At 46.1% G+C, this 20,795-nt stretch overlaps 1 protein-coding gene across 1 annotated transcript in view; it reads right to left on the reverse strand.

Moving 5' to 3' along the window:
* Positions 1–980: 980 nt before the first annotated feature.
* The window catches only part of Pygl (glycogen phosphorylase L), a 42,662-nt gene continuing 22,847 nt past the window's right edge, over positions 981–20,795 (reverse strand). The window contains 15 exon segments of the mRNA NM_022268.1: positions 981–1,298; positions 3,940–4,006; positions 4,414–4,548; positions 5,745–5,952; positions 7,185–7,326; positions 7,430–7,488; positions 7,603–7,750; positions 7,866–7,967; positions 8,659–8,773; positions 9,252–9,415; positions 9,715–9,861; positions 10,843–10,935; positions 11,371–11,514; positions 15,718–15,800; positions 16,286–16,397. Of these exon segments, the coding sequence (NP_071604.1) occupies positions 1,125–1,298; positions 3,940–4,006; positions 4,414–4,548; positions 5,745–5,952; positions 7,185–7,326; positions 7,430–7,488; positions 7,603–7,750; positions 7,866–7,967; positions 8,659–8,773; positions 9,252–9,415; positions 9,715–9,861; positions 10,843–10,935; positions 11,371–11,514; positions 15,718–15,800; positions 16,286–16,397 (1,893 nt within the window). The 3' untranslated portion in view covers positions 981–1,124.

The raw sequence follows: 20,795 nt of genomic DNA on the forward strand, positions 1-20,795 counted from the left end.
CTGTGTTAACATTTACCTGTCAGCATGATGGTATCAGGAGGCAGAGGCTTTCAAAGGTGTTGAGCCAGGCTCTTGGGAATGGAATTAGGTCCCTGAAACACAGGTCTAAGGGAATTCTTTCTGTCTCTTCCATGGGAAGAGGACAGGATGAGAAGGAACCATTTAGGAACCAGAAAGTGGATCTCATCAGATACTGAACCGTGGGCCTCTTCATCTTGGACATCTTACTTACATCTCTAGAACTGTGACACTATTTATGTTGTTTGTAAGTTATCTGGACTAGCACCTTTTGTTATAGCAGCTTGAACAGACCCAGATAGCAGCCTGGAGCCTGAACTCCAACAATAGTGTGAGAAAAAATTTTATCTTAGTTCATTTAAATGGCATTAAACAGTTCCAAGTGGTTTTCCAACTGATTACTTTTTTTAAATTTAAAACAATTATTTTTTAAAGATTTTATTTATTAATTGTCTGTGAGTACACTGCAGCTGTCTTCAGACACACCAGAAGAGAGCATCAGATCCCATTACAGATGGCTGTAAGCTACCATGTAGTTGCTGGGGATTGAACTCAGGACCTTCTGTAAGAACAGTCAGTGCTCTTAACCACTGAGCCATCTCCTCATGCCTTAACATTTTTTTATTGGATATTTTATTTATTTGCATTTCAAATGTTGTCCCCCTTCCTGGTCTCCCCTCTGCAAGCCTCCCATCCCATCCCTTTCCCCTTTGCCTCTAAGAGGGTGCTCCCCGACCTACCCACCCATTCCTACCTCACTGCTCTAGCATTCCCCTTATGCTGGGGCATCAAGGCTCCACAGAACCCAGGGCCTCCCCTCCCACTGATGCCAGACAAGGCCATCCTTTGCTACGCTGGAGCTGTGGGTCCCTCCATGTGTACTCTTTGGTTGGCAGTTTAGTCCCTGGGAGCTCTGGTGGGTCTGATTACTTTTAAGGAAAGGAATCCTAGCAGGCTACTGATTGACAACTCGAAGTTGACATTTTATTTTTAGCTCTAATACAGAAATACATTTACTAACCATTCAATAACAAAACAGACTCAGGGAAGCTCTAAGAGTACTCAAGTCCAGTAAGAAGTTATTGAATAAGAATATATTTTAGCATTTACTTCCCATTGGCGTTGACCCCATTGCTGGACTCCTTAGATAGGGAGATCTTCAGATCGGAAGGCTCCATGTTCCAGATGTCCTTGGCATACTCCCTGATTGTTCGGTCACTGGAGAACTTCCCTGAGGCAGCTATGTTTCTGAGAACCATTGTGTTCCAGGCTTTTTGATTCTGTGAATAACATACATGTACAGTTCAGGGCCTGTGTGCCGGGCCAACATTGAACCAAACGGGACAAAGGACAGTGATTTATAAAGGAGCTTGCTCTGCTGACGGCCTGCAGGAGCAGAGCAGCTGCACTTTCTCCAAATTCAGAGTGTAGTTCTCTTAGTGATGACAAAGTGTTTTTCATTTTAAGAGAAACCACGAGCATGGTGTGGTGGGGGATTGTTGTAACCTTCAAGAGGCTAAAGCAAGAAGATTTCAAGTTCAAAACCCAGCCTGCTCTATATAGAGACGCTATTCCTCAAGAGAGTAAGCAAGGGAGTGAGAGAGGGTAAGAAAGCAAGCAAGTGAGCCAGAGTATTTGCATGGATATGCAGAGAGAGAGAGAGAGAGAGAGAGAGAGAGAGAGAATATGACTCTGTGGGTGAATATTCTCGAATTGGTTAGCATATTAAAAGTGGAGAGCCCTGGGTTTGGAGGAATGGATGTCTCAGTGGTTAAGAGCACTCGTTGAGAGCGTTCTTTTAGAGGACCTGAGTTCAGTTCCCAGCACCCGCCAGGAAGCACATAACTCTCCAGCCTCCATGGCTACCTGCACACAGTTGACATCCGCACACAGAGGCACACATAAATAAAAACAAATCCTAGAAATAAATGGAACAACCTCTCCTTCAGCTAAAGGTGGACAGAGGGACTAATATAACTGTCTGTGGGCAGACAAACGAAGAGATTTAACCTGTGACTCAAAAAGTTTGAAAACCCATGAACATTAGCAGGGAAACAACCAAAAGCTTGGCTGACCCACTTAGCTTTGTGTTCCCTTTGAAGGCCTATGCCCCATTAGGTTTGTTCTGAATCCCCACAACCCCACTGGGGTTTCAAAAGAGGGTGAACTAAGGTCTTATTCGCAATCAAAAATATTTCACAATCTTACACTTTTTTAAAATAAAAGAGTATAAAAATATATTTAGCTTACAGTCTCTTTTTCCTTTTTAGATCTCTGCGAGTTTATTGGAAGTTATTCAAAGTTATTAACACATTAGGACATTTTTAACATAAGAATTAAACTACCTTCCTACCATAAGCTAAGGCAAGACAGCATGGCAGCCCACTCAGGCTTGGAGACTTCTACATAAACCTAAAAACCAGGGAAATGGATAACACCTACACTTCCTAGCCATGCACGTTGTGCTTACTAACCCTCAGCGATGCAATGACTGTCAAGAGTCGAAAGCTGCAGTCTGCACTAACGAATCACTCAGGCATGATTGAACTGCTGTGCTCCCAATGGGCACCGTTTGGATTTGCGCTTAATTTTAACGGAAGCCCCAGTGGATCTGACTGTCCTTGCCCTTGTTCATGTTTTCCTTTCCTTATGTTATTGATTTCTGTTTCTCCAGGCAGCTGTTCTCTTTCCTCTGAGCTCCTGGTATGTACAGGCTGAACGGAAGTGGGGACTGAACGGAAGTGGGGGCTGAATGGAAGTGGCCCGTGAGCTACTTAGCTCCAGAAACGCCACGGATGTTCAGAGCCACAGACTCGCACTTGGCTCTACACTCTGTTAGGAGATTCATCTGACTCAGCCAAGAAGATGCAGGCTGGCTGTAAAGTAGCACAGACTCGAAGGATCCATTTGAAAACCCCAGAGGGCTGTCTAGGGCGACGGCAGGGGTAACCTGTGCCATCTCCAGCCACAGTCACCTGCCTTGATAAAAGAATGGAAGGGGATGTTTGGGAAGGGGTCCTGGAGTCTCAGCTCAGAGCTTGCGCCTTTGCTAACATCCCCCCCTCCCCCACCCCATGCTTTTACAGACACACCTGGAGGGCCATTCGCCCAAGCATGACTGCATGCAGAGGCTTCTTCGCATAGCTCACGTTTTTTACATAATCATATATAAACCCCTCTTCTTTCGGTCTATAGTCTAATGATCCGGACAAGGCTGCTCCAGGGGAGGTATTTATTTTGCTATTTTTTCAAAGATTACCAGGCCAGTTCCTACCCGACTACACTGGGATTCAATCTTAGAATAATCTTGGTAAGTTTTTCAAACATCAGTGGAAAGTTCTACCCACCACTGGGTCAGAATCGCTGTGGGCGAAGGGTAAGTTGTCATGTGTATTTGGAAACAGCAGCCTTGGTGACTGTGATGTGTAGTTCCGGTTAAGAGGCCTGGGGTTACAGACTGCTTGAGGGAAGCCGGGCAGAGCTCAGCACAGAGAGGACCCTCCCACCTCTGAAGCAGGTACCCTGAGCTTCTGAGGCAGAACTGCTACACGGTAGGTACTCGTTGGATGCAAATCACTGGTGATTTGCTTTTTAAATTAGAATAATGTAAAATTTTACAATTGTTACAGAAATCTCAAATTCCAACCCTGGAATGGCCCTCCTGGTGTGTCTTGTAAACTAGCCAAAAGGCAGATTTTGAACATCTGGGAAGTTCTCTCGTTGATTTCTATCTCTTCTCTTCTCTCTCTCTCTCTCTCTCTCTCTCTCTCTCTCTCTCTCTCTCTCTCTCTCTCGATAGACAAATACTCAACCAGGCTTCCCTAGGTTTGATTGGTCAGCAGGGCTCTGTTATTTGGATTTCCTTAAAAAGAAGCAATTAGTGAACCACAGCAAAGTCTTTAAAACCCATCTCACACTTACCATATACAGCTGACTGACTTTTTCTTGACACTTGACATAGGCTTCGTAGTCTGCAAAGACTTTAAATCTGTTTATGGTTTTTTGTAGATGTGAGATTGGAAGAGAAACAGACAGAACATCCTGATTAGCAGAGACTCCTTTAACTTTAAAGTGGGTAACATTAACATAGATCCACTTTAACCTCTCTTTTGCTTACTGTCGAGCATGCCTGACTTACGAACCAGAATAGTCACCCATTTCGTGATTTCGTGGTTCTCATATGCAACTATGTTAACATGTGTATGCATGTGAGAGAGTATGGGTGGAAGGAGAGAAAGAACACAAGATTCAAGCCTTAACCATATGTGCAGGATGCCCCACCCCCAAGCTTAGGGTATCGAATCAGATCATAGGTCTGTGCTAAGTGGGTTTCTGCTAGTTAGAGATCTTTTTGTCCCATCCCCCAGTGTCAAGTCATACCACGTTGTAACTCACCTGTCATGATAAAATAACATGTTGATGATGTCTTTGAAGAGGTCTGGCTGATTGGGAGAAAAGAAGCCATTGTCAATTTGGTCAATGACCAGCTTCAGTTCTGGAAGGGCCTCATAATATTCTTTGGCCTCATACCTGTAGTGAAAGGGTGGGTGGGTGGGGGAGGAAAGAAAAGGCCACATTAGTGTATGAGATGAGCAGAATGCCAGATACAGCATTCGCTGTGAAATACACACAGAAACATCAGTATTTATGGAAATCATTAAAGATTTCAACATGGGCACAAATTGCTTTTGAAAGCTAGATCCTAATCAATCCCCTCCATTCCGATTCATTTCTCTTATAATGAAAAGCATTAAGAGCAATAGATTATGAAAATTCTCTTGGTCTAATCTGATAGACTATGGTAAAACTTATTTTAAAACCAACTGTGATGTAAGCAGCATGGTGTTAAAGAACTAGCTGCTGTTGGGGATTTAGCTCAGTGGTAGAGCGCTTGCCTAGCGAGCGCAAGGCCCTGGGTTCGATCCCCAGCTCCAAAAAAAAAAAAAAAAAAAAAAAAAAAAGGAACTAGCTGCTTTCTTTGACCCAGCAGATTCATAAAACTTGATGCTACTGAGTGAGACTTACTTCTAAGGGTCAGAAATTGTATTTAACATGCTCTAGATAAACCCAACTAGACATTAAATTGAGAATGAATGTTGCTGAGATCCATCTCTATTTACCCTTTGCCTTGCATGGTCCATCACTCAGAGGTCTGTCTTCAAACCATGCTTCTCAACCTTCCTAATGCTGGGGCCCTTTAATATAGTTTTTCTTGGTGTGGTGACTCCAACCACAAAATTATCTCATTGCTACTTGATAGCTGTAATTTTGTGATAGTTATGAATCATAATGTAAATATCTATGCTTTCTGATGGTCTTATGTGACCCCTGTGAAAGGGTCATTCAAACCTCAAAGGGGTCTTAAGTCATAGGTTGAGAACCAGTCTTAAAGGAACACCAGATATGGTTTAACATGGCCAAAACATCCGGTTAGCTAATGGTTCATCAAAGTAAAAACCCCAAACTCGGGGAGCTGGATGGCTCACTGAGCTGCTGTGGCTGGTAACTCTGGGAAACTTATCCATGCATCAGCCCTAAGCATCCTTCAGTTACCCTGGCTGTGTAACTAAGGCTACCTGTGGCTAGGAGGTCCTGATTTCTCACATTCTGTCTCTACATCTCATGAGAGCAGGTCTCAGTGGGATGCCTGCCTGAGGAGTAAGTTCCTAGAGATAATGTCCCTTCCTGGGGGTCACCTGCTCAACAAAAGACAGTGGGTCTCTCACCCTTTCTTGTCCAGAGCGGCCACATCATCTACCCTCATGCCAAAGATGAACAGGTTTTCCTCCCCGGCCTCCTCCGCCATCTCCACATTGGCCCCATCCATAGTCCCGATGGTCAGGGCCCCGTTCAGCATGAACTTCATGTTGCCCGTCCCCGAGGCTTCCGTGCCAGCAGTGGAGATCTGTTCTGACAGGTCCGTGGCTGGAATGACTGTAAGCAGGCCATGTAAATCTGGTGATCCCTTACCTCTGGATCCCTGATTTTATGTGAGAATTGATCTAGCTGGCCTGATGTCGATGAGGAATATGTGCCTATCCTGGTGCACCTTCAGTGGGGCAGAAGGACAGATCTCACTTTCTCCTTGACCCAGGCGCTTACTGTGCCCATCTGAACCCATTGCTTAGACCACTCTTGGTCTATAAACTGTAAAAGAGTGTCTAACCTGTGCTGAGCTATAAACTGGATATCATCTTTCTCCCTCTTTATCTCTCTATTTTTATTTCCTCTGATTTATAAAACACTGCAACTTCTGTTTCTTGGCCCATAACATCCCAGGGCCTTTCCCTAACTCTTCTTTTTGCAAGGGACTGAACTGCCTTCTATGTTCCTTTCTATGTCCCTGGGGCTAGACATTTACCCCTGCCTCTTTTGCCCCAAGTACACCCAAATCAGATGTGCCTGAACCTCCAAGTCCCTTCACCACAAATCAACCCTTATTCTGAGAGCCTCTCTGTGGATTATATTTGTAACTCATTTGTAATTTTAGGAACCTGGCTCCTTCCTCTTTAGGCAGAGGCATTTAAGCAGTAACCCCATGGGAGCCCACAATGCCACGAAGAGAAAGTTGACTTTTAGTTTTTTTGAATCTCGGAAGTAGGTGAATGCACAGTTGGCACTGGCCAGTGGGTGGCCTCTCTGCCAGTATTGCCCTGTGAACTAGCAAAGGTCCCTGTGGTACAGAAAGGGGTGTTGGCTTCCTGCCTGCCTGTCCCCTGGGTGGGGACTTTGTGTTTGATTCTTGGGTGCACATCTAAGCCCCGTGCTTTGGCAGCATCCTGTCTGTCCTCATTTGCTGTCACAACATGAACAAATGACAACCATTCCTCCATGTAGTGACCTGGGGGCCATCATCTGGGAATGGGGAGCTGGTGTTCTCCTGCAAAACCTGGGCAGGCAACTGAAGACTTCCCTCCCTCATGCAGAAGACCATGGCCAGACTTCAGCATTTCTACCGTCACAAGCTCTCCGTATAGAGGAGCCAGGCACTTGCAAACATAATCGTGTGACACTGACCTCATAGGTCATTTGGGTCATTGTAGAAGCCATCTTAGTTTGCCTTCTATTGTGCTACTGGCTTCCTAGGGTCTACTGCCCCATGTCCACCCCGAGTGAGCCCAGATTTTCCCCTGACCCTCCTCTACGCTTTGCAATGAGGACACCACCTTTTTCAGCAAGAGACACTCTGTAGTTCTCCAAGAAGATGACTTTCAACTTGCTGCCAACCATAGGGTCGTTGTTCACCACTTCTGCCACGGAGGTGACCAGCTTTATGATCATTTTGGCCATGTGATATCCTGGGGCAGCCTTGGGGGAGAACAGCAATGTGTGGAGAGAAGGTCCCATCAATGAAGAAGGCAAGTAGCAAGAGACTAGAGCCTGTAAGTCCCCAGAAATCCAGCCAACTTACTTTCCCACCAATTATGACTGTCCTTGGCACGAAGAACTTCTTAGGGTCTTTCTTGATGCCTTAAAAAGATGGAGACAGACAGAAAGGTGGGTGCTGTGGGGGTGGTGGGGCCTACCTGGAGACCAATGCTTCCACCCCCAAGAGGTGCTACTGGGAGCTCCGGGAAAGCTCACGATTGTACATGGTGATCACATGCAGGCAGTTCAGAAGCTGTCGTTTGTACTCGTGGATCCGCTTCACGTGCACGTCAAACATGGAAGATGGGTTGATCTTCACCTTGTACTCCTTTTCCAGGAACTGGGAGAATTTCAGTTTATTTTCCTGTGGAGAATGAACAGGCCAGAGCTCTCGTCGAATGGAAGTTTGGGTGTCCGCTGGAGCCCAAACCCTCAACTGCAGGGTGAGGGCGGGGCCCGTGCCTGCCTGGCAGTCTCACCTGCTTCACTTTGGCTATTTCCCGGAGGAAGATGTCGTCGCCCACGAAGCTGTGGAGCTTCGTCAGCTGGCTCAGGTCTTTCACATAGTCTTCTCCAATTTTCTATCAATGTAAAGGACAACGTGATCTTAGCCTGAGACCGTGAGCACAGCCATCATAGCAGGGCTTGCTGGTGTGTGGTAAATGGCTCTCATGCCCAGCAGTTCACAAATGGCTTGTTCTGCTCACCAAAGAGGCTAGACAGCCTATGTGGGAAGAACCTTAAATATAAGAAACGTACGTACGAGGACGACCAAGAACCCGGGTTCTGTGACATTTCTGAGCTTTGTTATCCTTCATTGCTAACAGACACCCTACTCCATCTGTAGGCCACATAGACACTGTTGGCCACGAACTGCTTTGTAATTTGTGCATCCCTTGTTCAAAATTGAAGCTTTTCATGATGGGGGATGAAGGGATAGCTCAGTGGTTAGAGCACACACTTCTCTTGCAGGGGACCCAAGTTTGGTTCCCAGCACCCATACAGGGAGGCTCACAACTGGCCATAATACCAGCTTCAGGAGATATTGACACCTTATTCTGACCTCTAAGGGCACCTGCACCCATGTGCTTATACTATTTCCATAAACACATAACTAAAAATTAAAATAATAATTAAAAAATAGGATGACCCTGCTCTATCAACAGCATGAGCCACTTACTCAGAAGCCAGCCCTGCCACAGGTAGGATCTGCTCAGACCTTCCTTTGCTTCCCCGGTTCTCACCAGCTTCCCCCTCCGCACCTCCTCTTACCTCTGCTATCAAGTCAGCCAGCCCTGGGTTGCAGAGTAAGAGCCAGCGCCTCGGGGTGATCCCGTTGGTTTTATTCTGGAACTTGTCTGGTTCTAGCTCACTGAAGTCCTTGAATCTGGAGAGAGAAGACAAAGCACTGACTCTGGCTGGAGTGGTCAGAGTCCTGCTTGTTGGGCAATGCTCAGAGTTATTTTCCTGAAGCCAAGGGTAGGCTCAGAAAGATCAGATAAAGGGGACAGGGACGGGCAGAAACTATGGCTGTCATTTTAACTAGAAGAGATTCATTTGCAATTCAAAACGATTGCCCCAAGTCTAGTCCCCTCCATCTGACTTCCTGGCTGTGACACCTACATCAAGGTTTTCAGCAGAATAGTTATTTTTTTGCTTGTAAATCTAGACTCAGGATGGTACAGAAAGGAGGCGTTTTTATGGTTTTTTCTTTTTTAAGAAAACAGTTCTCTCTCCATCGGACGACATGTGAAAGAGCATCCCAGGCCCCTTCTCATCTGGAAGCACACCCTGTGCTAAGCAGCATCACTGCACCCATCACTGCCTCTCCAGGGGAGGCTCGCAGCTCCAGTATCTACACTCACACTTGGGTCTTCACGATGTCCGAGTGGATCTTCGCTACCCCGTTCACCGCGTGGCAGCCCACGATGCAGAGGTGGGCCATGTTGATCCTTTTGCCTCCTTCCTCTTCGATGAGAGACATCCGCCGCATGCGGTCGATGTCTTTAGGAAACAGGGCCACGATTCTCTAGGTGAAGGAAGAAGACACTTTCTTGCTGCCCACTGGGGTTTTAAAGCAGCCCTCAGACGCTATGCATGCCCGGAGCAAAATCTCTGATGGAGAAGAAACCTTTCCTGAGAGGTAGAGCTATTTTCGGAGAAGCCATCTTTTGAGGACACGCGTTTAACAGAGCCCCACCCAGACTTAAGTACTATTATCAATGACTGGGATATGCCGAGGCCTCATTTAGGGAGAGCACTGTGATCACCCTGAGCGAGCTACAGCGGAATTCTCCTGCGAGGTCGGCGTCTTTCACAATGACTTACATCTAAATGCTTCTGATTGATCTCATAAATGATCTGCAAGTGTCGAGGCAGCAGCTTCTCCACCAGGTCCACTGGCCAGCGCTCCAGGGCCTCCGGGAGCACCGTGTGGTTGGTGTAGGCAAAGGTCTTCTTGGTGATCTCCCAGGCCTGCAGAAGAGAGCGTCAGTTGCTGGCCTTTCAGAGCACGCACCCAGAGAGTCAAGGGTCCCTCAGCGCCCACAGCCTGCCACAGTGTTTCTGAATGCGCAGTCAGGTGCACTTGATTCTAGGAGTCTCTGAATGGTCTGGGCAACACTGTTACACTTTATTTTTTTTCAGGGAAAGAAAAAGCCTGTTGTCAGACTGTCTAATAAGATACTAAATAGCCTTTTGATAAGCCTTCTCCAGTTGTATTTCCTTGTATTTTATTATGAAACAATAGTTACTCGGAATAAAACCTTAATTAAGTAACACTGACAGACACAGAATCAGGGTTGAAATTCTGACTCCTAGGCTGGGGACATCACTCGGGCAGTAAGGTGCTGGCTTTACAAGCACAAGGAGCGAGGAGCTGACCCCCCAGTATCCACGTCAAACAACAAAATCACTGGGGAGGCAGAGGCAGGAGGATCTCTGGGCTCACTGACCACCTACCCAGCCTATTTGATGAGTTCTGGCCAATCAAGAGACTTCGTCTCAAAAACCAAGGCAGATGACCCCTGAGGGATAACAGCCAAGGCTGTCCTCTACATGCAAGCTTGTGCACCCCCCCCCCGCCCCCACCACACACACATATAAAACACTGACCCCAAAGCTACAGGGGCGCCCTTTTAGTCAGCTGTGTTCTGGTGCTAGAATATTTACTTTCACATCCTTTGATAAGCAAAATATGTTCAACTCAACACAGTTCAATCCTCGCCACAGCTACTGGCGCCCCCTGCTGCCCTTGCTTCTGCTCAGCTCTTAGCTTTATTTCTGGTAGAATGCTAAGAGTGGAGATACATTGGCATCAGGGCAAACTGTACCTTCAACTGTGGCAATCTAGCAACAGAAATGTATTTTGATCACAAACAAAGGAGCCTCGAGGAAGTCCTTCCGCCCGGAAGGCCTTCCACCCGGATAAAGACAAAGAAGCCAGATTATCCAGACCTTGGACCAGGGCAATTTTTCAATGTCCACAAAGATCCTCATCAGCTCCGGGATGGCGAGTGCGGGATGTGTGTCATTCAGCTGGATGGCTACCTGGGGGGAGAAAAGACATCTGCGGTGTGGAGCGAGTGACCCCAGGGGCGCTGGCTTCCTGTCCTCACAAACATCTGGATGAAGCCCTGAACACCCACTTCCCAGGAAAATCTGCTCGCCTAACTTCTGAGCACCAGGAGAGTACGTCTGATGGAAGCCTCTCTGTGGGCCTTACCTATGACCACAGTCTGAACTAGGGGCTCAGCCTGCAGGTCGTGACCCCCTTGGGGCACAAACAACCCTTTTACAGAGGGCGCATATGAGATCTCCTGCATATCAAATATTTACATCACCATTCATAACCACAGCAGTGTTACAGTTATGAGGTAGCAACGAAATAATTTTATGGTTGGGCTTCACCACAACATGAGGAACTGTGTTAAAAGGTTGAATGAAGCATCAGGAAGGTTGGGAACCACCGGTCTGAACACTCACCTGATCTGGAAAAGCATCAAACACGGTTCCTACACCATCCTTGGAGCCGAACTTGGAGGCCTTGAAACGTCGGATGACATCCTGCAGGGTCGCAGCCACCACAAAGTACTCCTGCTTCAGCCTCAGCTCCTTCCCTTCAAAAAACTTCAAGCCAAGGAACCCGAGTGAGAGACGGTCACAGTGGAGCTGTGACCAAAATGTGATCAGTGTCCCTCCCTCCCCTGCCTGATGTCCGCAGAGAGGTGGCAGGGTGAACGGAGAAGTATCAACCTTTGCTTCCCTGAAACCCTGTTCAAATGACAGCCAAGTGCTCTTGGGTGGGCGTCCAGATAAAAGATAAAGAAGCCGGAAGAGGGGGTAGTAACACTTCGGGTGTTTTGTTTGTCTGTTTCGTTCTTAAATAAAGAATAATATAGTTCTTTTTTTAAAAAAGGATCTATTGTTTTTAATTTAAGAGAGAGAGTAAATATGAGAGAGAGAGAAAGAGAGAGAGAGAGAGAGAGAGAGAGAGAGAGAGAGAGAGAGAGAGAGAGAGGAAGTCAAATGCAGTGTCCTCAGAGACCAGAGGAGGGCATCGGATTCCCTGGTTTTATAGTTACTGATGGTGTGACCTGATTGTGGGAACAGAGCTCAGGTCCTCTGCAGGAGCGGTACCAGCTGTTAACTGTTAAACCCTTTCCAGCTCGGTAGAGACATCTGATGGTGAGAAACAGGTGGGCGTGTGGAAATCCAGCCAGAAGATTCAAAAAAGCCAGCTCTTGGCCTGCTAGTGGAGAAGAGCCAAGAGGCACTTCAGTTTGTATATCAGAGCTCTCCTGCTGGGACGGGGGATGCTTTAGACATTGGCAGCACTAATTCCTTTGAAAGTAGGGGTACAGGTGGAGAGAAAGGTCATGTGAGAACTGCCTATGGGGCAGCTAACCTTGGACCTCAAGAAACCCTGCAGTTGAGCCATTTCCTTTCCCAACTTGGACAGGCACAGGATTTTTAGGAGATGCTAAGTCTCCAGTGAAGGGCGCAGTTAAGGCCGGGTGCCAATGAGCTCATTTTGAAAAATGTGTCACGGGGGCGGAGAGTGAAAGTGGATGGGGTGAGTGATGTCTTCTCCCAGCCTGACTGCTGACCACAGACAGCCACTGTTGGCTCTACCAGCATCAACTGATCATTCGCATAAACTAGTCTGATCAAAACGGCACTGTACTTGTTAGCAGCAACAGCAGCAACGCAAGTAGACTCTGCCCTGTACCTGGGCAAACCGTGAGGTCAGGATGCAAATGCCTTTGAGACACACAGGGTCTCAAGAAAATTCGGCTCACAGACACCCATTCCCTGGAGGTTGGGAGGGATGTACACTACAAGAAACGGTGAGCAAACCCAGAACTGGAAGACACAGGAACCTAGAAACAGTGACCTCACGTGGGAGGTAAGCACAAGCCCTCTGAAGGAAGGCAGAGACAGGAATTGACACTCGGCAAACACCAGTTGAGGAGCCCAGTGAAGACTCTGTATCCACACAGAGAGAATGGGTGGGACATGTTTCTGTGATGCGAGAAAATGAGGTGTAGGCCTTAGAAGTGGGGGACAAACAATCGAGGGCATAGAAAAATCATAAAGTAGAAACATCTTCATGGTATTATGTCATGAAGTTACAGCTTCCTGAGAACGGATGACTGTTTGCCTTTCCAAACATGTATATCTTTGATAAAAATAGAAGAAACGACAATTTCATTAATAAAATAGTAACATGGGTCATAGTAACAATGAGACTTTTAAGATTACTGTTGTTGGGGCTGGAGAGATGGCTCAGTGGTTAAGAGCACTGACTGCTCTTCCAGAGGTTCTGGGTTCAAATCCCAGCAACCACATGGTGGCTCACAACCATCTGTAATGTGATCAGATACCGTCTAATGGTGTGTCTGATGACAGACGCAGTGTACTTATAATAAATAAATAAATAAATAAATAAATAAATAAATAAATAAGTCTTTAAAAAAAAAGATTGGTAGAGCGCTTGCCTAGGAAGCGCAAGGCCCTGGGTTCGGTCCCCAGCTCCGGAAAAAAAAAAAAAGAACCAAAAAAAAAAAAAAAGATTACTGTTTTTTTTTTTTTTGTTTTTTTTTTGTTTGTTTTTTTACTTTTTTTGTTCTGTATACCTTAATTTTTGTCTAATGGCATATATTGCTGTACAATTTACAATGAAGGTCTTTTTCTAAAAATAACAAAAAGCACCATGACCCTGCTTATGATGAAATTAAGCATCTATTAATCTAGAGAATTATTCCAGTCCTAGAAATGAAATTATCTCTGTCTTTAATAGCAGGGAGGTAGAAGTGAGAATGATTTCTTTAGGACTTTTAAGGCACAGTACTTTTAGATCCAGATGATCTAGTAATTCTTGGTCTGAGTCCTAAAGACGTCAGAATTTGTGAGATAAACACACAGGGTCGGAGTAGTTCCTGAGATGTGGGTGGGGAGGAGCAGGATGGCCAGTCCAGTGCCCTGGACTCTCAATACAGGTCAAGGTTATGGCGGAGAAGTCCAAGCATCGCGACCAATTAGGGAGCAGGCCAGGCACTGCTCAGACTCCATGTCTACCCTGCGCGTGGTCAGAAAAGCCTTTCGGGGCCTTGGCAGAGCACGAGATTCACTGGAGGGGGAGTGAGAAGAGCAGCAAGATTCTTATGAAAAAGGTCGAAGTCTGGACACTGGCTTTGGCCATATTTTAGAAGAAAAATGACTTTTTTTTATAACCATGACACACACATACACACACACACACACACACACACACACACACACACACACACACACTCACACACCACTATGGACCCGCTCTGAAAAGACAGCAGTAACAAGACAGTATCTCAAGGGATACTTTAACCCAAAAATCCTGCCTTTTTAAAAATCTCATGCTAACTTAATATACCATGCTGACTACTACAGATGAGTATTTCCAAATCATGTCAGGTTTGGTTCTGACAGAAGGTAACCCCTTCCAGTTACAGAATTCTGTAGTCCTGGGGTTGGCTGGTGGAAGACTGTAGACTTGAGCACATTTTTATTGTGATCCTCAGAAGAGCAAACTTTTGCTCTTGGATTAGTGATTCCTTTGAAATGCACTGACAGCACTGGGTCTTTTTCTAAAAGAAAAATGACATATCTCTTTAGGTTCTTGAAAAGGTTACAGCAAATCCTCCTTCTTTCCCTCTTAGAGCCCGTGGTTTATCACCGAGTGAACATCCAGCCTAAACTGCATTCTGATCCCCAGAGTCTTTGGCTTCTACCACTGTTCTGAGGCAGAGTACTAATTTGGTCACCTCTGAAATTACTTCCAAGAAGAATCATTACATCTTCAGGAACATAATTTTATCCATAGAAAAGTTGCATTATATATGTTTAAGTCAACTAGGAATTTGCAGAGGTCTTGGGAAATCAAGCTCCACACATCAAACAAACACTAAGTCGTTTAACTGTCCATTCTGGTACATCTTTGTAATCCCAGTCCTTGGAGGCAAAGGCAGAAGGATCCTTGAGAGTTCAAGGCTAGCCTGGCTTACTTAGTGAGCTCCAGGCCACCCAGGGGTAGATAAGAGATCTTGTCTCATAAACAAAACCAGAGCTAGGAAGCAGGCTCAGTGGATGAAGCACTCTCTGAGGGAATTCGGGGACCTGAGTTTGAATGCCCAGCATGCTTGGGAGTGGGAGTCCCCTGTGATTCCAGTGCTTTTACTGGTAGATGGGAGGTAGAGACAGGAGACTCCCCAGAAGGCAAAGACTGACATTCAAGGTTATCCTCTGACCTCCACATATATGTCATGGTGCATGCATGCTTGCACAGGCACAGACAGACAGGCAGACAGGCAGACAGACATACACACAGTTTTTAGAATAGCATTAGGATAACAAGCTGCAGGAAAAGCTAAGGATCCAAGCTAATGGCAGAAAAATCAGACACTAGTTCTCTAGTCTGATCTAAGGACCACCATGACTTCCCCCAGCCTGGGGATAGAAGATGAGGAAGGTGAGCAATGGGGGGAGACTAGGAAGGGAATCTTCCCAATTCTAACTTTGCCAATGAAGATTCTTTCTGGACACAAAATCAGCCTTCCTTAACATTTCACTCATCTTTTATATCCAGCCTCTGTTTTGGAATACATCTATGAATCTTCCCAATTGATAGAGCCACGATCAAATCAAAATACCACCTTGATCTCATGAATTGTACACATTTGCTTTCCTCACTTGATGGAGGGGAAAGTTACAGAAGGGGCACAGCTTATTCTGTTTCATAGGTTACCGGAGAGGCTCTGAGAAGTAAGCTGTCTAAGGTGGCCGTGCATCACTCACGTTATCGTTGGGGTACAGCACTCTGGAGATATTCTCAGCCAGGTTCCGGTCCAGCACAGCCTGAATGTAGTCTCCGACATTAACTGTAAAGAACGTAGAAAAGCACTAAATAGACACGCTGCCATTGTTGGAGCAAGTCTCTCGAGCTCATCCAATGTCCTCCCATGTTTAAACATCAAAGTGTTTCAATAAACTTCAACACTGGGCTTCCCAGGAGAGTTCAATGCCAGACTGAACTATGGCTTTAAAAATGTCACCCCAACCACAAAGTGCAGCAGGTGGGCGAGTTGGCCCTGAGGTCATGAGAGTAGGAGAAGGGGCCCTGACCCTCACTGGCTGCAGCACTTAGGAGAGTATGCCCTGTCCCCCCGACCTGGGCATAGTGATACTTTGTCTCAAAAAGCAAGACAAAACAATAAACAAACACAAACAAACAAACAATTATGCCTTCTCACTTCCCGAAGACCAAAGATCAGAAACCCAAGGCTTTTTCCTTAACCTCAATGTGTCTCTAACCAGCCATCAAGTCGCAATGTACACAAAGAGAGCAGAGACCGGCTGTACGTACAGTCTTGAAGGTTAAAGTCATTGGGTGCTCGGGCCGACCAGAGGCGCATAGTGTTCACCGTGTTGTTCATATACCCAGGTACGGGGGTGTCGTACGGCAAAGCCAGCACCACCTGCGGGGTTAAACATCAGCAGTCACCGTGGCTCAGGTAGGATGACAGAGGTTGAGCAATGGCTGGAGGCTGCACTAGATCTCTAGTCCTGACTGCATCATGTCCTCAAACTGTATAAGTCCTGGGAAGTGTGTCTCAGGACTGGAGGCAGTGTTGGAGTCACCGGGTTGCTGATCCTCATAGCATTTCAATGTTGAATTCCTATGAGCTTCTTGCCCTGAAGGTGGACACCGGAGGGGACCACTGTGGGGTTAGTGGTAGAAAAGGGGTTAAGATGATAAACTACAGTGTATAAGCAAAGTGACGCCCACGAATGTGACGCCCTGAAGGGCAGCAGCCATGCTCTGTGTAAGGCATTCAATGACCTGATGCTAAAAATAGGCTAAAATTCAACAGAACAGCAAAATGAGAGAGGAGCACCCCACACGGCATTTGAGGTGTGCTGTGCTCGCCAGCTTTTGTGATGTTGCAGAACACTATTTTAGTGACTCCTGTGGTGATCTGCCAATTCAGGTGAGAATTAGCTGAGCTGGGCTCGAGGTGCCAGCTTTGGCAATTCCAGCCCCATCTTTGTGACAGCATTTCAGACAGAAGGACTGGGATGTGACCTGCTTCACGGGACATTTAAAATTCACATGAAAAACGACCCATTTCCATTCCTTGTCTCATTAGCATCAAAGTTCATGGAGGAGGAACGACAGAATGACTGTGTGGGAGGATGTGATGCCTTGTTTGGTCCAGCCCACTCCATGTAACAAAGCACCCTTTGTGTCTTTCACAAAGAAGTAAAGGTCTTTGCAGATCTTTATACATACTTTCAAGCAATTTGTCACCAATCAGGAGAGGTCATTTGTAAATTAGGAATGACTCCTGCTTCTGTTTCTTTAGGGGTTATAGGACTGATTAGAGCCTCGAATACATAGGCATGGGGGAATTTTCCTGAACAGAACACCAATGGCTTATGCTCTAAGATCAACTGACAAATGGGACCTCATAAAATTGTAAAGCTTCTGTAAGGCAAAGACACTGTCAATAGGACAAAAGGGCAACCAACAGATTGGGAAACCGACCCCACATCTGATAGAGGGCTAATATCCAATATATACAAAGAACTCAAGAAGTTAGACTCCAGAGAACCAAATAATCCTATTAAAAATGGGCTACAGAGCTAAACAAAGAATTCTCAAATGAGGAATGCCGAATGGCTGAGAAGCACCTAAAGAAATGTTCAACACCCTTAGTCATCAGGGAAATGCAAATCAAAACAACCCTGAGATTCCACCTCACACCAGTCAGAATGGCTAAGATTAAAAACTCAGGTGACAGCAGATGCTGGCGAGGATGTGGAGAAAGAGGAACACTCCTCCATTGTTGGTGGAATTGCAGACTGGTACAACCACTCTGGAAATCAGTCTGGAGGTTCCTCAGAAAATTGTACATGGTGCTACCTAAGAACCCAGCTATACCACTCCTGGGCATATACTCAAAAGACGCTCCAACATACAACAAAGACACGTGCTCCACTATGTTCCTAGCAGCCTTATTTATAATAGCCAGAAGCTGGAAAGAATCCAGATGTCCTTCAACAGAAAAATGGATTTAAAAAAATGTGGTACATTTACACAATGGAGAACTACTCAGTTATTAAAAACAATGACTTCATGAACTTCTTAGGCAAATGGATGGAACTAGAAAAATCATCTTGAGTGAGGTAACCCAGTCACAAAAGGACACACATGGTAAGCACTCACTGGTAAGTGGCTTAGCCTCAAAGCCTGGAATACCCAAGATATAATTCACAGATCATATGAAGCTCAAGAAGAAGGAAGACCAAAGTGTGGATGCTTCTGTCCTTCATAGAAGGGGGAACAAAATACTCATGGGAGGAAATACAGGGTAAAGAGTGGAGCAGGGACTGAAGAAATGGTCATCCAGAGACTGCCCTACCTGGGGATCCATTCCATATGCAGCCACCAAACCCAGTCACTATTGCTGATGCCAAGAAGTGCTTGCTGACAGGATCCTGATATGGATGTCTCCTGAGAGGCTCTGTCAGAGCTTTACTGATACAGATGAGGATTCTCGCAGCTAACCATCAGATTGAGTTAGCACAGGGTCCCCGGTGGAGGAGTTACAGAAAGGACTGAAGGGGCCGAAGGGGTTTTCAACCCCACAGAAAGAACAACAATATCAACCAAACAGAGCTCCCAGAGCTCCTAGGGATTAAACCACCAACCAATGAGTATACATGGAGGGACCCATGGCTCCAGCTGCATATGAAGCAGAGGGTGGCATTGTCTGGTATCAATAGGAGGACAAGCTCTTGATCCTGTGAAGGCTCATTTCCCCAGTGTAGGGGAATGCCAGGGTGGTGAGGTGGGAGTGGGTGGTTGGGAGGGGAGCACTTCATAGAAGCAGGGGGAGAGAGCATAGGAGAGGGGGGTACCTGGAAAAGGGATAACATTTGAAATGTAAACACATAAAATATCCAATTAAGAAAAAAGGAATGACTCCTGGTTTAAACAAGACTTGTCCTTCTGCTCCTCCCAGCACTACAGAGGCAGTCCGAGGGAACTTCCAGGGGCTATAGAGAGAATGCGTCCCCTCAAACCTCACCCCAAGGCTGTGTATCATCTTTGGGATGCTCCAACATGTTCAGAACACTATAGTGTTTCCAAAAGGTATGCTTTAGTCCCTCAGAATGTTCACTTGCGCAGAGCAGCGCTGCAGTTCACATGAGCCCCTCCTTGTCCCTCTTCTTCATAGGTGGCACCCTGTACCATGAAGACGTTCCTCTTCTTCCTGCTGCCCCCTTCCTCATCTTCCCTAGGTTTGCTCGGACACATCACTAGCACAGCCAATTCTCTCTGGAATCCACTTCCCTAGGGACCTGAATTACATAACAGCAAAGAGCTCCACTTGCTGCAGGCCATTCCCTTCATTCTCAGAGCGTGTCTGGCCTCATGCTCTCTGACCTCACCACCTATAGATGTGGGCGATCCATAACGTCCTGCAGGGTTTCGCCTAGCTCATGTATGTCATCTCTGACCCACAACCTTGGTCCTCTAGATATAGAAACAAGTACTTTCTAATCGAATTTCTGGATTCTCCATGAAAACAGAGAGGTAAGCACCCAGAGGAGCTTTGTAAAAACAAAATGGCTCAGTGGCGGGCCCTATCGTGCCATCGGAACACTTCTGGTATTGATTGGGTAAACGTGGATTGATCAAAAGCTAATGAAGTTGTAGGCACCAAGCTCTATCCCACATACTAATTTAATACCAAATATGTGTGCAGTTTCTTTTTTTTTTTTTTTTATTAACTTGAGTATTTCTTATATACATTTCGAGTGTTATTCCCTTTCCCGGTTTCCGGGCAAACATCCCCCTAATCCCTCCCCCTCCCCTTCTTTATGGGTGTTTCCCTTCCCATCCTCCCCCCATTGCCTCCCTCCCCCCAACAATCTAGTTCACTGGGGGTTCAGTCTTAGCAGGACCAAGGGCTTCCATGTGTGCAGTTTCTTAGACTGGATTAACTGGTCTGTTTGCAGCTCATAGGACAGCAGTTATGACCAAGAATTTGTAACTTAGACTGTGGCTAGATATTTAACTGACACGAAGAAAAAAACAAAATAAACAGAGCGGATTTACCTTCAAGCCTGAGTCCTTGTCTATACCCTACATAATTTTCTTCGTGTTAGTGTCTCCCCTGCCATTTGACAGGCCACATGAGGTCACATTCAGATAGGAAACATTTGAATGTCTTCTTTTTTCTGAACTTTGTATACCTTTCTAAGGACTAGCAAAATGGACCAGTAGTTAAAAAGGAAATCAGCTATGAAGTATGCTGGAACATTTCATATGTCAGGACATTATTTCAGTGGGTTTTCGGGAAGGTTTTCAAGAATGACTAAGGTAGACATCAGCCCAAGAGCATCTCCATAAAGCGAATACGTCAAGTGAAGCTGAGCTGATTGGACCGAGCAGTCATTTGCAGGAAGCTATGACAACAGAGGATCACATGCCACAGGACTAGCTAGGATTCTGTGACAGGGCCACATGCAATAGAATAGTGGGACAAGTGCCCTTGAAGAAACTGAAGCATCCCTTTTCTAGAAGTGACCTGACACAGATCACAGATCCAGCACAGCACGGGGCTGAAGCCTGCATCATCTTTTGAAAATTGCAGTGCTACAATGTGCAGTGGGCTGAGAAAAGGCCTTTAAATCACTCTGCTTTGGTATCAAGAAACATTATAAACCAGGAAGCTAAGCATCCAAAGAGCTCATCGTGCTTAGTGCTATGGAATGGAGTAATCTTTGCAAGCCGACTGCAGGCTGGCCCTGGTAAATCAGCTAACCTCAGGGAAGCCGCCTCCCTCTTGGCCTCAGCGCCCTTC

This window comes from Rattus norvegicus, chromosome 6 (genome assembly GCF_036323735.1).
Source record: "Rattus norvegicus strain BN/NHsdMcwi chromosome 6, GRCr8, whole genome shotgun sequence".
Lineage (NCBI taxonomy): Eukaryota > Metazoa > Chordata > Mammalia > Rodentia > Muridae > Rattus > Rattus norvegicus.